Source organism: Candidozyma auris, chromosome 1 (assembly GCF_003013715.1).
Source record: "Candidozyma auris chromosome 1, complete sequence".
In the NCBI taxonomy this organism is placed as follows: domain Eukaryota; kingdom Fungi; phylum Ascomycota; class Pichiomycetes; order Serinales; family Metschnikowiaceae; genus Candidozyma; species Candidozyma auris.
Window position 1 is genome coordinate 2821925 of NC_072812.1, and position 15087 is coordinate 2837011.

A 15087-nucleotide genomic window follows, 5' to 3' on the forward strand; every position below is an offset into this window, starting at 1 on the left:
AGAAAAGAATGATAGAGAGTCAAATCTTCATTAAAATTCTCCACTACTTATAAATTTGTTTACATGTAATTGTTCTTCCAGGCATCTCTGACCAGCGTTATGTGCTTCGCACTACCCTCGCCACTAAGCTTAACCCACCATATACTCACTACTTTCCAACTACTTACTCACCCACAATGCCACCAAAAGCCGACTGGGACAAGTACGTGCCCAACGAAGATGATGATCAGAATCAGGAAAACATAGTACCTCTCTCAGAGGGCGACATTCAGGTGCTCAAAACGTACGGAGCTGCTCCTTACGCCAGCCAGTTAAAGCAGATCGAAAAGGACCTCAAGGACATTGAGGAACGAATCAAGGAAAATATCGGCATCAAAGAGAGTGACACAGGTCTCAGTGCTCCTCACCTCTGGGACGTGATGGGTGACAAGCAGAGAATGTCTCAGGAACAGCCATTGCAGGTGGCTAGGTGTACAAAAATTATAGAGGCCACGAACCCTACGCCGGCAGTCGGGATGTTGGCCAACGCAGATAACAAGAGCAAGTATGTGATCAACATCAAGCAGATTGCCAAGTTTGTCGTTGGTTTGGGCGAAAGAGTGTCTCCTACAGATATCGAAGAGGGCATGAGAGTGGGTGTTGATAGACAGAAGTACGAGATCCAGTTGCCCTTGCCGCCACGAATTGATCCCTCGGTGACGATGATGACGGTGGAAGAGAAGCCGGATGTCACGTATGGTGACGTTGGTGGCTGCAAAGAGCAGATTGAGAAACTTAGAGAGGTGGTGGAGCTCCCGCTTTTATCACCCGAGAGATTCGTGAAGTTGGGTATCGATCCTCCTAAAGGTATCCTTTTGTACGGTCCTCCCGGTACAGGCAAGACGCTTTGTGCCAGAGCAGTGGCCAACAGAACCGACGCTACGTTTATCAGAGTGATTGGATCTGAGTTGGTGCAGAAGTACGTTGGTGAAGGTGCACGTATGGTTAGAGAGCTTTTCGAGATGGCCAGAACAAAGAAAGCGTGTATTATTTTCTTCGATGAAGTGGATGCTATTGGAGGTGCCAGATTTGACGATGGTGCTGGCGGTGACAACGAGGTGCAGAGAACCATGTTGGAGTTGATCACACAGTTGGACGGTTTTGACCCAAGAGGAAACATCAAGGTGATGTTCGCCACCAACAGACCCAACACCTTGGACCCCGCGTTGTTGCGTCCCGGAAGAATCGACCGTAAAGTGGAGTTCTCCTTGCCTGACTTGGAAGGAAGAGCCAACATTTTCCGTATCCACGCCAAGACAATGAGTTGTGACAAGGACATCAGATGGGAGTTGATCTCGCGGTTATGCCCCAACGCCACGGGTGCTGAGTTGCGTTCTGTGTGTACGGAAGCGGGTATGTTTGCTATCCGTGCCAGAAGGAAAGTGGCCACGGAAAAGGACTTCCTTAAGGCGGTGGACAAGGTGATCAAGGGAAACCTCAAGTTTTCGTCCACGTCGCAGTACATGCAATATAATTAAGGCCCAAAAACATTGGTCATTAGTCCCACCAGGAGACGCAGCCCATTCCGTCAGTTTGGCACGAAGCCACTATTGCATATGGCGGCGCCCTGTTTGCATCAGTCTCGAGCCCCAAAGCTTCTGAACTCGACTTGGGCTTAATGTTGGCGAAGACCTCTTCTTCAACGCGGAAACGTACTTGTTCGTTAACGTCAATGTACAAGTCGGTGTCGGCGTCCGGCTGCCAGACCCACGCCTTTTCGGCCGGCTTGAACACACACCCTTCGAATAAATAGTCCTTTGGAATAAAGATATCATCGAAAAAGTCCATTCTCACCTTAATTCCCTCGGCAGTGCACTCGTTGACCCACCCAGTCAAGATCTCCCCTACGAACGGTTTCCACACCACCATACGGAACTTCGTCTCGACGTATGCACCACCGTCTCCAGGCTTCAAAAGGCCATCCTTGATCTCGAGAATGTCCCACACCGCCACCGCTAGTCCCAAGTTGGAAATCACCTTGTTGGAGTACTTCTTGTGGAGCTCATCTTTTAGCGCCACGGGCGTGGGCACGTTGAACGACGGAGGCGGGACCCGCACAAGGTCAGATATTTCAGTAAGAATGAACATCGCCTTCGTGTATGGGGGATGTGTGTGGGGAAATTGAAGGTGGAGTAGCTGAAGTGTTGATGAGATGAGTTGAGAAATGAGATCTCTTAGTTCGCACTGTGAAGGAGAATTCACTGGAAATATCGTGTAGCTACAGTATGGTGTAGTGAGCCATGATACGCTTCAATGGGATGAGTAGACGAGGATAATCAAATCACAAAGAGATCCTAAAAAAGAAATCAATTTGCACTTATTGTGCCTTCATTGGGTCCTCATAAGCGGGCTCATTATGAGGACGATTAACAGAATTGACTGAAGCATTAGCAATGCTGACGGACAAGTCGACTATGCAAGATTGCTCTTCTCTTCGAGCCAATTCCCTTTTAATCAAATCGCATCACCCAGTGTTTGTATGTTGAGACTTATATGACAGTGGCTATACCTGCGGACCCCGTCTATAGCTAACACCAGATAAACAAGGAGACTCAGCGTAAACTAGCATAAGCTTCCAAACAACATGAACATCATGAGCAAAGTATACTGAAAGATCCTTTTTCATCTTCTTTTTGTTTTGCCCCAGTCAATTTCGACACAACTATTCACCTCATCCTCCCACCTATCTTTTCGCAGCCATTTCGCAGCCATCTAATCTCATCACAACCACTCCACATCTCTTCATCGCGTTCTACCTAAACCCATGGCAAAACCCCTGCTCCCGCCCAAGCACGTGTCGAAGTCGTCTGACAGACGTGCTGCAGCGGGGAGACGGCCTGAAAAGTATCTCCATAATAGCAGCACGAAAATGGGTCACGCAAAGGCCCAGGCCGAGAAATGGAACCCAAACCACTTTCGTCTCTTCGTGGGCAACTTGGGCCCTGACGCTACGGACGAAATGCTTATAGGTGCTTTTGAAAAGTACGCTAGCATGAGCAAAGCGAGAGTCGTGAAGGACCATAAGGGAGAAAATAAGGGATACGGGTTTGTAGCATTTGAGAAAGCCGAGGACTACTTGAGGGCATTCAAGGAGATGAACGGGAAATACGTGGGGCAAAGACCAGTACAGCTAAAAAGAGCCCAGTCCAAGCCCAAGTGACGCTTTGAAGGGATCGCATGGCATTTTGTGATCAAATCACTGTTTACAGCTGAAGTGGATACTAGGGCCGGAGAGGGAACTATCCCACGAAATAAATGTTGGCTGAGTGAATAAGGCTACCGGCATCCCAGGATCAGTAAAGTTGTGGTCATCCCATTAATTAAGATTTCTATAAAACATTTTTCAGCCTACTTCCGGCTAGCATTCTCCATTCATACTGCCCCTGGTAATGGATTCTTCGATAGCAGGCAACCAGGGGTCGTGTCACTAGGTTCTGATTTGACATTGAAGATTTGGGCTCCCGGGTGCTTCTCAGTGGTTGGGTCTTCTCTAGTTAGCATGACACATCTCAGAGAGGGAGGGAGAAGATTGTGAATCGCAACGCCTTGTTCCCATAAAACGTGTGCTACATTTTTAAATAGGCTGTAGATGTTTATTCTTTGTTTCAAAAAAAAAAATCAAAAAAGAAAGAAATTTAGAGTAAATATTTCCTTTGGCAGAGTTTTGCAACCAAATCTGACTTTCGCACTCAATCTTATCTTCAACAACCCACATGCTTCCGAAGGCTGGCTTGAAATTGGCCCTAGGGGTGCCGCTAGCGCGAGCCTCTCAAGCTCAAATCGCCAGGATTCCCCTCCAAAGCCTCTTGTGCCGTTGCTATTCAAATTTGCCCCAGGACTTCAACCCAAAAAAGAACCTCCCATCGCAAGGTGAATGGAAACACTTGAAGCAGCATATTCCTGGAGAAGCCGAACAGACAAACGAACTCAAGGATAGAATTCCGAAGTTCCCTTTGGGCAAAGAGAATGTGCCCACGCTTTTGCCCCGTCCAGGCGTTCCTAGAGTCGGGCCCAATATGACTTTCAGACAGGTGATCACCATTCTCAAGAACAAGACGAAGCCAGAGCTAATATACGAATCGGAACCGCACAGACTCTACTTTTTGGCGTGTTTCTGCTGTGCCATAGTGTTTACGGTGTATGGCTGTGTTTTGCTTGAATACGCTTGGTTCCAGGCTAACAAGGACTACGAAGAAAATGAGAAGGAGTTGGCGGAGGTTGAAAGAAAAAGAGAGTGGGTGATTTCTCTTGGAAAATACGGTATAATGGGCGCCACGATGCTCTTTATGGCGTATCAGGTGGTCACATTTCCAACCAGGCTCATTAGAAGAATGTGGTACTTGCCTGGCCCAGTGGAGCATGTCAAGTTCACGTCGTACCCCTTGCTTCCAGGAAGGCCCTCTCCTGCTTACACCATTCCCTTGAGAGACTTGTCAAGAAAACACCATGCTAGGATTTGGACTGGTAAGGGTTTCTACGGTACTGCCGACAGCTCGTTATTCTTTTTTGTCTTGAAGGAGGAAACGACAAAGAAATCGTGGATTGTCGATAGAAAAGGCTTCTTCTGGTCGGATGGGCGTGTGTTTGACTTCCTTTTCGGTAAAGAAACTTTGGCTGAGGCTGAAGCAGGTGTACCCTACGATGAGCAGATCGGCATCATCAACAGAGAAGTCAAGAAGAAGAAGAAGCAGTTGAGAGAGGAACATGGTCCCTTTTGGCAATTCAAGTTGGGCGCCAAAGAGTTCAAGAATGATTTGGGAAAGGCCACCGATTACGTTAAAGGTGTGAGCGGGAAGAGTGGCACCAAGGCATTGCCTAAGGACAAGAAAGAGGCGAAGAACCTGAGATTCAGGGCCAAAAACAAATAGACATGTAAATAGGCATTAAAAAAAAAATTGTCAATAGCAAAAAAGTGTGAAAAAGTGATTTCGCCCAGGATCGAACTGGGGACGTTCTGCGTGTTAAGCAGATGCCATAACCAACTAGACCACGAAACCATCTGTTGATGGTGAACTGCTTCTTGCAAAACTTATCCTTTACCCTGGCAATCAACAAAAACCGTAACTGATCATCTGGTTTCATAGATGTGAACCTCTATTTTACTTAAAGGTATTTAATTATTCAAAAATTGCAAGACGCCAAGCTTTAGCACAGACATAACCGACGAATTGAGTCAGAGTTGTCTAATGGAATCCAATCAACATCACATATCAGCTGCATAAATTCACATATGAGACAATCTTTAGAAAAGTTAAAGTAGTGTCTTGCAGATCGCTTGAAATCCCAAAAATGTATGGTGTGTGGCAATGTCGCCTCAATTCAAGCTTTCCACATTTACCCCAAGCTGTATCATCGGTATTGCCCGACAACAATCTTCCCAGATAACACCATTGTGATGATCTAAATCTCATATATGAAAGTATTGATATCAAGAACTCTATATTCATGCGTAGCTAAAATCGAAGGCCCCTAAATCAGAAGACGCAATAGTATTAATCTTAAAAGGTGTCAACCTCTATGTTGAGAATCTTCGTGGGAAGATGTGGACATCCCTTAGCGTCGAATCCCTTCTTTGCAACAGTAGCACCCCACCATTTGTAGTTCTTCGAGGCTCCCATATAGGCGAAATAGAAGTATATCAGAATAGCAGCTTTTGCAACACCAGCGTCCAGTGCAACCGAGCTGACCAAGTTGTTTTTTCTCCACCGGGCAGTAAACTTACGGTGGATGAAGTAGTTAAAGACAGCGGCACTGACTAACCAGGTGGAAAACTTGTAACCACCTTACGGAAATGTGGATGGTGGGGAAACGCATGTTGAAGAAAGCATCAACACCAGCAACATAACCTCCGAGACAGAAAGCCAATACCCACATTCTAGTAGTCAAGATGAACATCCCCTCATCGTCTTCCATTAAACTAGCCACTTCGTTGAACCGAAACCCTTCAACATTGTCCAAGGTGTTTCTAGACTTGGCCGCCTCTAAAGCATAGTCTTTCGGCTTCTCAGCTGAAGAAATTTCTTCGGGAGAGTAAGGCACACTTTCAATCTAGAGCTCCACAAAAAGAGCCTGATGGTAAGTAAAAAAGAAAGCTTCAGATTACTGCAATGAGCGGAACATTATTGATGTGGACTGTTAGTTAATTCCAAGTTGAGCCAATGCCAAGAAACCCCAGTGACCATACTTTGATTAAATTCACTTATGAGATTTATGTGAAAGTAGAGGAAATAAGAACTTTTCTAGGAAGAGGGACCTCTTCCCCACAAATGGCAGGTTCTGGTTGCAGACTTACAGGGATCCTCTAGTCCTTTCAATCAATAACAGCAGCAGTTGTCAAGCAAAGTACTCTGATATTGCCTCAGATTTGATTTTTCATGACTCGAGTACTTTCAGCGCATATCCACTCAATTTTGGATTGCATGGCTGAACGTCGTCATAATTGGAGAACACAAAAACATTTTTTTTTTTTTTTTTTTTAAAAACATATTCACTTCGTTGGATTTTTTTTTTTTTTCAACATATTCCGATTAAAGTAAATAAAAATATATCACTGTAGAGAACAAACCCTCAATGGCCTCACTTGTTAAATATACTTACCCTACAAAGGTAGTAGCGTCTCTCAGACATTACAGCCCATTTGGACTAGTCTTTCTCATCGCTTGCTTATGTTGACGCTTCAAAATATAACCCTGTTCCACGGTATTGGTCTCATCACTGGGCGGAAGAAGATATGTAAATTTTACTTCATAAACCAGTTCAATTTGCGCAAATTTTCAACAGAGACAAATTTTATTTGTCATTTTATCTACCTAATAATATTTTGAGCGGATATATGTGTCTTATTCCCAATAATCTGCATCCTGTAGTGTAATTTAAGTTCTTTGGCAGGCTTTATGTCTATATCTGATACATTGATATTGATGAAGAGCTTTTTTGAAGACCAAACCGGCTATTCTGGTCACAAACCCGTTTCTGAATACATACAGTGTCTCAATATTTTTTAATCATTTATTCATAATGGAGATATTAAAAGATCTGCTCTTTGTTTTTGGAGCTCTAGTATTTTTAACGCACCCCATTATTCAAATCTGGGGCGTGTGGCGTAGTTGGTAGCGCGTTTGCCTTGCAAGCAAAAGGTCACTGGTTCGATTCCTGTCTCGTCCATTTTTTTTGGAACTTATTAGGATGTAATTATCCAATTATGTTTTGAAGCTTTTCTTTTACAAAAGATATTCCGAATCTGTCTCAATTCTCTACGAAGCTTGCATTGCGTGTGCAATTACGGAAGTCATGGTGTGCTTCATTAAGTATACATTTATGCTCCGTCTATTTCGCTCTTTTCTCCTTCTTCATCGTGGCTTCAGAGTGTGAATTGTCTTGTGGTAGCTTTGACTTCACCTCATCAAGCTCCTTTAAGAGAGCATTGATGTACTTTGACGCTAGCTCTATCGTGGTAGCTTTTGAAGGAATTGTAACTTGCTCGTGATAGTGTTGTGGTATTAGGTTGGCTAGTTCGTGCACGGCTTGATTCATTCTGTTTCGACGTCCTTGTTCTGCTATCTTGTGTGATGCTTTTTTGCCTGGGCCTTTCTCTCGTTTGCGAGTTCCTTCTTGAATGTCACCATTCTGAGGATCAATGGCTGGCGACGGCTCCGACAGCGACGTTTCCTGCTTAACTGAAACACGGTGACCACTTAAAGAGGATCTCGACAGCACTGGGTCATCACGGCGACCACTTCTTGGCTCGGAAGTCGGTGACAGATTGCTGGTGTTGATCTGCAGCTCTGCTAGTCTATTCATAGTGAAGCCCATGAGTGTGGCTGGGCCAGCTCCCTGAGCATTTTTGGCTGAGAAAGTTGGCGTGTTGGCTCCGCTCAGAGATCCGTCCATTGGCACTTTTCTACCCTGAGGCGGTAACATCGGTGTTGTTTCTGAAGATTTTGTGGGGAGATCCATGCTAGCATCGTAGGAACTATCAGGAAGCTGCTCGAAAACAGGCTGAGCTTGCGAAGGTTTGCGTAAAGACGGCGATCTTTTGGACTTGTGTGGGTGTGCAGCCAAATTTGGTGTAGTATGAGGAGTTCTACGTTTTGTGGAGCCTCCACTGCTGTAATCATCGGGACCAAACGTCGCAGACAGAGGTCTTCGCCTATCAGAAGACGGCCTTTCGTTTCTTTGTTGGGCGTGGAGTGCTGGAGAAGTGAGTGGCTCAAACGTCGTTTGCATGGGAGCGTTGGCGCCGTTGTTGGTGTTGACTTGCAGCTCCAAAGGCGTCACTGCTGGGGAAACTAGCGGGGTGAACACCGCATCCGGGCGCACCCCTGAAGAAGTTTGGTTATATGAATGAGACAGAGAATGAAGATGTTGGTTCTGGCTCTGCTGCTGTCTTTGTTTATGAAATAGATGTTCTTCATTATAAGATTTTTCATTTTGGCCAGGTAACAACGGCGACTGAAATTGTGCTGCGTGCTGTTGAAAGCTATGATTCTGACCGTTAGGAAGTAGCGCAGGCGTATTATCTGGATACGCCAGAGGAGGAAAGGCCTTCAGGCCCAGGCCCAAGTCGTCAGGCATAATGAAGTCGATCAGGTCCAAGTCGAAATGCGCCACAGCAGTATGATCATGTTCCTCGTTGATCACGTACTGGTCTGCTTCGTATGGGAGCTTTCTCGTGGCCTGGCCCGGTGTAGGGGCATTGGTAGGCGTGCTGTGCAGCGAAGAAAGCCACTCGTCCATTTTTATAAGGAGTAGACTCTGTGAGGATTGAAATTTGGATTACTTTGAAGCAGATAATTAGATTTCAAATGCCTTGGTGATGCTTTAGTAATCCCTTACTAATCTCAGTAATCCTTCGGTAATTGAAGTGAACTGACACGTCTAAATCGAGTGAAATATATGGGCTTGGATAGTTTTGCCAGTCTCCACAGCGGCAGCTAAGTAGTGGAACCAGAAGAATAAATGGGCTTTGTAATAATTGTGAGTTTCGGGGTATTTAGCGAGAATACTCGATCAGGTTTCTTCGAAGTCCTCTTCCAAGTAATTGGTCTTGTCTCTGAAGGACTCAGGTACACAAGTGTGGGGATGATCGAGGAAGCAAATATCCTAGCTCAACGGCTTATGTGACAGTAGTGGGAGCTCTGTAAATCAAAAAGGAGCGTCTCTTTGAAATTTCAGCTTAGTACGTGTTTGTCAAATAACACCACAAGGTATTCCAAGATAACGGATGTGGAGTGGAATCTCACGTGAGCTTGAACCGAGGGAGTCGAAGAATAGGCCCTGGAGAAACGGTTGGGATGAAAAAAAACAAAAATATTGAAATCGATATTCAAATGAGTTTCCCCTGAATTTCAGTTGGCAACAGTAAAGATTATTTTGATTCTGTGTGGATTGTGCTTCTGTCACAAGATGGGCGATGCTGTGCCTCGCGTGTGAAAAGGTGAACTCAAGAAAAAAATTGACAAAAGAAAAGCACCGGCCAGACAGAAATGTCAAGAACGAATCAACGTTATTGGCCAGCTGCCTCAACGGGGCCAAATGCAAAACACGTAGCCGACTTACGCCAAAAGTGCTATTGGGAGGCCCACGTGGGTCCAGTAGTATGAAGGTGCGCCCTTAACTATGGAGCTGTGAAATAAACTGAGGGAGGAGGAAGGTTTTAGAGAGGAACAGAATGGGCTTAATCACGGAATTAGAACCGAGTTTCTGTGCAATACTAGGATCTTTTGCTGGATCTGTGCTGGTAATAAAATTTGTATTGAAATTGAATGTAGTTTTGTGTGGAAAAGGTGTATGCTGGGGACTTGACGTGATAGATAGCTTTTACCACTCGAAATATTTGGGTGGATTTTTCATTTCTCTTGGAGAATTTTTAAAACTAAAAAATGTGTCACTATTTACGAATGCTACGTACGGATAATAGCGGATGGTGAATGGGTATGGCCTGAATTTAGCACATTCTACTGTGGTAGCCTAGTATTTTTTGAAATGCCCAAAAATCGCCATGACTACTTGCTTAACACCAAAAACTGTATTCGCAGATTACATCCTGTCAAATAGCATCGAATCATGAAGCATTTTTCTCTGCTGTCTTTTGTGTGTCTTTCTCGTGATTCTATGTCTATTCTATGAATTGGCTGCAAAAAATGTCGTCGCCTGGTCACGATTAATCCTCCTCACTATCTCTCTAGCCAGCTCCAATTGCGGGCCAAAAATAGCACCATCAGACTGTTCTCATCAATACAATCTTATAAAACTGCTTTTGGAAATCTTGTCTGACCTTAGCCTACATTGGCACCACCGTTGCTGAGGCAGCCACGACATTGTCGCTTTGGCTGATAAATGCCCATGCCCCATGTCTATCAATGCCCAGTGTGTTAAATAATTAGGTGAATGATACTAGACTTCTTTATCCTAGGTTCTTTCCTACTCATCTTAATAAAGCAGTCAGAAGTGAAAATTCTATTCATGCGTCGGCAACATTCTCACAGCCAGTAGAGCTCGCTTAAGAACTGATATGAAGCAAAAGCCTTATTCAAATCTATGCAATGGTCTCCAGGCTCCATTACGAGCTAAGTCTATATATATTATCATAAAAATCTCTGCATTGTGCTCTCTAGTCACATACTTTCAATTGCCGTTGCAAAATTCTACTAGAAGAAGTAGCCACCCAATATTTGAAGGATACGCTAGATCATGGCAACAATAACATTCTGGGGGTACTGTTTCAAGACCTAAAAATGAAAATCTCATTTCAGATTGGACTTACTCTTTGAAATACTACTTCAGCCCTCTCACCGTCTATATACATCGCGCATCACCTACTGACTACGCTAGTATGTCCAAAAGACTGGGGGACAGTCTAGAGCTGAAAAAGCTCGTCACATACAAACGAAAGAAAAAGAGGAATATTCCATACATTCACAATTCACTCACGCTGAAACCTGACAAAAGGGCCAGCGACGATGAAGACACACTTATAGATATCCGTTTGGCCCTGCCCAACAAACATACGCCTTCAAGAAGCAAACCAAACTTTGAGGATTTGGATAAGCTCATAGACAAAGAGAGGCTGAAATCTGGGAGCCCGAGACCTGTGGAAACGACGTACTCTTCGCTACCGACCAGCATTTTGGAGGGGAACCTCGATTTGGAACAACCAACCTTGGACAGGTACAAGAAGCGCAAGTTTCCTCTACCGACATCACGAAGGGCCCTCAAGGCTCGTGTAGAGAAGCTTCTACCTACTATTCCAAAGCTACTTGCTGGAGAAGAGGAATTGAGCTTCTACTACACTTTAGCTCTCGACCAGCGCAAGAAGCTGCCTCATAAGACAATGACGTCGCTGGAGCAAGACAAGATCGAGTGGAAACGGTTTATTGGAGGTTTCTACGGTCTTAAGCGGCAGCACTTTGTGGCAAGATTGATTTTGACCACATTTGGCGACGAGCTTAGGAAACTGCCCAACAAGACGATAGTGTACTGGACCCCAGAATCGTTTGCAACGTACGTTTTGGCCAACGAAATTCTTTTGAGGATTTTGGCGGCAGACGAAGGCTTACTGTTCGCCGAAGCAGAGCGATTCATGAAGGATACTATCGACTATGGTTGCTACGCAGCCGATGGTGTAGAGTTCAAAGATGATATTGAGTTGGGAGATGTCTTGGGCATGCTGGAGAAGACGGAGGAGAAGGATAAGAAGGAGAAGACGGAGAAGAAGGAGAAGAAGGAGGAGAAGGAGAACAGTGAGAAGAATGGCTGGGAGAAGCAAAAGAAGAAGTAGTATTGGTGAACGATCAGCCAACTTTGCTTGAAGGACTAGAGAAGTTAGGGAATTGTGGAATAATTCTCACGATGGAGAACTGTGATGTCATATATGTGTCTTGAAAGTACGACAGAAATTTTCAGGCTATTGTGGATTTTCGGATTCATTGCGCTACTTCTCACCTTCTTGGTCCGTCTCTATTATCTAAACAGCCTCCCAATGGGTTTGCAATTCGGATATAAATTCTGGGCGCAATAGAATTGGTGCAATGAATTTATGGAATTTTGAAATTTATAGAATCTGTCGTCGGCTTCATTCATTGGGTATTTTTGTCGTCGCAGCCACAGCTTGACTACTTTTCGCAGCCGTTGCTGTAAATCAGTCACTTTCAAACATACAAACAAATAGCTTCACTACTACAATTATCCATATTCCATCACCTTTTTATTTCCTCTCCAAACCCCTTGTCATCTAGACATCCTATTATCTGCACCCGGCCAAGTCTACTTTTCTTCACCTAGAACCTACCTTATCAGCCCCAAGATCATCGCGAAAATCACCATCCAACTACGTCTCCACCAACCACCCCCAGAGCAACTCAGAAATTGCCCAATCACGGCACGGCTAACGACAGCACAACTCAGCCTCCCCCCTCACTCATTGAGCTTCTTCCAAAGTGTTGCGTACGCTTCTCAAATCCGTGCCCCGGTCGCTTTGCTTGACCCCAAGGAGACTCATGTCTGACAAAGTCTACATCTCTGGACTCCAGGGCCACGCCATTGTCGGCTTGGACCACTGGCAGAAGCCCGTTCCGCATCCTGTTTCCATTGACGCCACCTTCAGTACAGATTTCACCCTGGCGCTGGAGAAAGATAATTTGAAATACTCGTTGAACTATGCCGTGATCGCTGACCACTTGCTGAAGTTTTTGGCACAGAATAGCCAGAAAAACTTTCATTCTTTGGGTGGATTGGGCAGAGACCTTTTTGTTCTGCTAGCTCACGAGCGTAGCAAGTGCACTGGAGTGGAATTGACCGTGCTGGCGCCGAAACTCGATATTCGTGCTCCTGTGCTGTTTACCACAGACGGAACGGTTGGAACGTACAAAGTCCACGGTCTCAGGGCACTTACTCTTATAGGTGTTTTCACATTTGAGCGTCTTAATCGCCAGTTTGTGGAGTTGGACATTGACTTGACGATGGGCAAGGACGTGACCCATTTGCACGTTCCCGCGGTTTCGGCCTCTGTGTGTGAGTATTTGGAGCAGGCAAATTTTAAGACCGTCGAGGCCCTTGTTAAGCATGCACTGCAGTGGATTCTACAAGAGTTCATGGCGGTTGAAAGCGTCCACGTTCGTGTGACTAAGCCGAACGCTATAGTGTACACTGACGGTGTTGGAGTATCGTGTAAATGCACAAGAGAGGAATTTGTTGGCGTGGATCCCATCAAGTTCAATTTGGCACCTAAAAATGGCACTTCTTTTGACTTGCCCGTTGAGGAAAACGGCCACAGCCATTCTGCATCAGTGCAAATAGCATACATTGCATTTGGCTCCAATGAAGGGAACCAACTTGATAATATCTCCAAAGCATTGGCTCTCCTTGAGCTGCACCCAAGCATTTCCATCCAGTCTACATCGTCGCTCTATGTCCTGAAACCGATGTACCACACCGACCAGGCAGACTTCTACAATGGTGTTGTGAGAGTGCAATGTGAAAACATGTCGCCTCATGAGCTTCTCAAGTTGATCAAGGACATTGAGTATACCCACTTGAAACGCTTCAAAGAATTTGACAATGGGCCTCGTACAATTGACTTGGACATCGTTCTCTTTGGGAACAGAACCCTCAACACTCCCGATTTGGTGGTGCCCCATAAACTGATGCTAGAACGCACGTTCGTGCTTCAGCCACTTTGTGAGCTAGTTCCTCCTGATTTTATCCACCCAGTAAGCGCAGAACCTATTCATGACCATCTTCGGAAATTACTTGCAACGTTTCCAGACCCAACGGTTCAAGAGTCTGCTGAGCTTCTTCTGGTGGTTCCCGGCAACCGTACACACCACTTGACATTCAGTCATAACAGCAAGAGACCAACTCTTATTATGGGCATATTCAACTCCACGCCAGACTCTTTTAGTGATGGCGGTAAGCATTTCAAGCTTACTGAAGAGGATATAGTTAAGGCTGCGCTTAAACTTAAAGCAGAGGGCGCCAGTGTTATTGACGTTGGCGGCGTTTCTACAAAACCTGGGTCACATGCGCCGTCTGTTAACGAGGAGTTGGATCGTGTGGTGCCTGTCGTTAAAACAATCCGTTCCTGCAAAGACCTTGATGATGTCTTTGTCTCTGTGGACACTTATAGAGCAGAGGTTGCAGCGAAGGTCCTTGAGGCGGGCGCAGACATCATCAACGATATCTCCATGGGAACGTTTGATCCTGGGTTATTCCCCGTTATTGCCAAATATGGCTGTGGATACATCATGAGCCATACAAGAGGCACGCCTGCTACAATGAATAAACTCACAGATTACGGTCCTAGCGACGATTCTCTTGCCGAGTACCAGATCGATGCTTTCCACGGTCTTTTATCTCCGCCAGCTGAGCCTGTTGTAAATGGGGTCTGTCGGGAGTTGGCAGCACAGCTTCAGAAAGCCATGAAGCAGGGAATCAGAAAATGGCAAATTATTATAGACCCTGGCATTGGCTTTGCCAAAAATCTCCCACAAAACTTGACTTTGATGCAAAGGGCTAAGGCTTTGAAGCAGTATGCTCAAAACGATTTGAAGCTGGGCAACTACACATCTTTCAACGGATTAGCGTTGCTTATTGGAGCTAGCAGAAAGAATTTCTTAGGCACCATCACGGGGACTACCGAAGCATCGCAGAGACTTATACCCACGGTATCGACTGTTGTGGCTTGCATTCAGCAAAACACCGATATTGTCAGGGTTCACGATGTTGCCGAGGTAAAACAGGCCGTGCAAACCGCTGACGCCATCTACAAGGGGATCTACTGAGCGGATGGGCCGGACTTCAAATGGAGGTGGAGATGTAACTGTTCACTACCTTCCTGCAATCGAGCTTATCTTAACCTACTTCAAATGAATAACCTGACTGTGATTATTAGCATATAAAAAGCAATTCAATTTGATGCCAAACTAACTCATTTTCTTCCCGATTCTTCTTCTTTCAATTACATGGAGAAGCATTTAACTGGTCTTGCTGCTTCAGTCCTGCAAATACCGCTCTCGTTTAGCGGCTCCATAGAGAATCGGAGTTTGCACC

The 15087-nt window shown here is 45.2% G+C and overlaps 7 protein-coding genes and 2 non-coding genes across 9 annotated transcripts; 6 read left to right on the forward strand and 3 right to left on the reverse strand. All coding sequences in view use genetic code 12, as the record gives it.

The window, feature by feature from the left end:
* Positions 1-176: 176 nt before the first annotated feature.
* Positions 177-1517, forward strand: RPT1 (proteasome regulatory particle base subunit RPT1; the record flags this gene model as incomplete). The annotated part of the gene is made up of 1 exon (XM_029033317.2): positions 177-1517. The coding sequence occupies one exon, from the start codon at positions 177-179 to the stop codon at positions 1515-1517; it is 1341 nt and encodes a 446-aa protein (XP_028891909.1).
* A 19-nt stretch (positions 1518-1536) lies between these two features.
* On the reverse strand, positions 1537-2127 carry CJI96_0001305 (DNA-directed RNA polymerase III subunit RPC25; the record flags this gene model as incomplete). Its single annotated transcript, XM_029033318.2, has 1 exon — positions 1537-2127. The coding sequence occupies one exon, from the start codon at positions 2125-2127 to the stop codon at positions 1537-1539; it is 591 nt and encodes a 196-aa protein (XP_028891910.1).
* Positions 2128-2803: 676 nt separating this feature from the next.
* CJI96_0001306 (uncharacterized protein) lies at positions 2804-3199 on the forward strand (the record flags this gene model as incomplete). Its single annotated transcript, XM_029033319.2, has 1 exon — positions 2804-3199. One exon carries the CDS (start codon positions 2804-2806, stop codon positions 3197-3199), a length of 396 nt encoding a protein of 131 aa, XP_028891911.2.
* A 553-nt stretch (positions 3200-3752) lies between these two features.
* CJI96_0001307 (uncharacterized protein) lies at positions 3753-4907 on the forward strand (the record flags this gene model as incomplete). The annotated part of the gene is made up of 1 exon (XM_029033320.2): positions 3753-4907. The coding sequence occupies one exon, from the start codon at positions 3753-3755 to the stop codon at positions 4905-4907; it is 1155 nt and encodes a 384-aa protein (XP_028891912.2).
* A 55-nt stretch (positions 4908-4962) lies between these two features.
* On the reverse strand, positions 4963-5036 carry CJI96_0001308. The gene has a single exon. It is a non-coding gene; the product is annotated as a tRNA-Val (tRNA).
* A 2094-nt stretch (positions 5037-7130) lies between these two features.
* On the forward strand, positions 7131-7203 carry CJI96_0001309. The gene has a single exon. It is a non-coding gene; the product is annotated as a tRNA-Ala (tRNA).
* A 162-nt stretch (positions 7204-7365) lies between these two features.
* On the reverse strand, positions 7366-8775 carry PHO4 (phosphate-sensing transcription factor PHO4; the record flags this gene model as incomplete). The annotated part of the gene is made up of 1 exon (XM_029033321.2): positions 7366-8775. One exon carries the CDS (start codon positions 8773-8775, stop codon positions 7366-7368), a length of 1410 nt encoding a protein of 469 aa, XP_028891913.2.
* A 2098-nt stretch (positions 8776-10873) lies between these two features.
* Positions 10874-11818, forward strand: CJI96_0001311 (uncharacterized protein; the record flags this gene model as incomplete). Its single annotated transcript, XM_029033322.2, has 1 exon — positions 10874-11818. The coding sequence occupies one exon, from the start codon at positions 10874-10876 to the stop codon at positions 11816-11818; it is 945 nt and encodes a 314-aa protein (XP_028891914.2).
* A 718-nt stretch (positions 11819-12536) lies between these two features.
* On the forward strand, positions 12537-14819 carry FOL1 (trifunctional dihydropteroate synthetase/dihydrohydroxymethylpterin pyrophosphokinase/dihydroneopterin aldolase FOL1; the record flags this gene model as incomplete). Its single annotated transcript, XM_029033323.2, has 1 exon — positions 12537-14819. One exon carries the CDS (start codon positions 12537-12539, stop codon positions 14817-14819), a length of 2283 nt encoding a protein of 760 aa, XP_028891915.2.
* Positions 14820-15087: the final 268 nt, after the last annotated feature.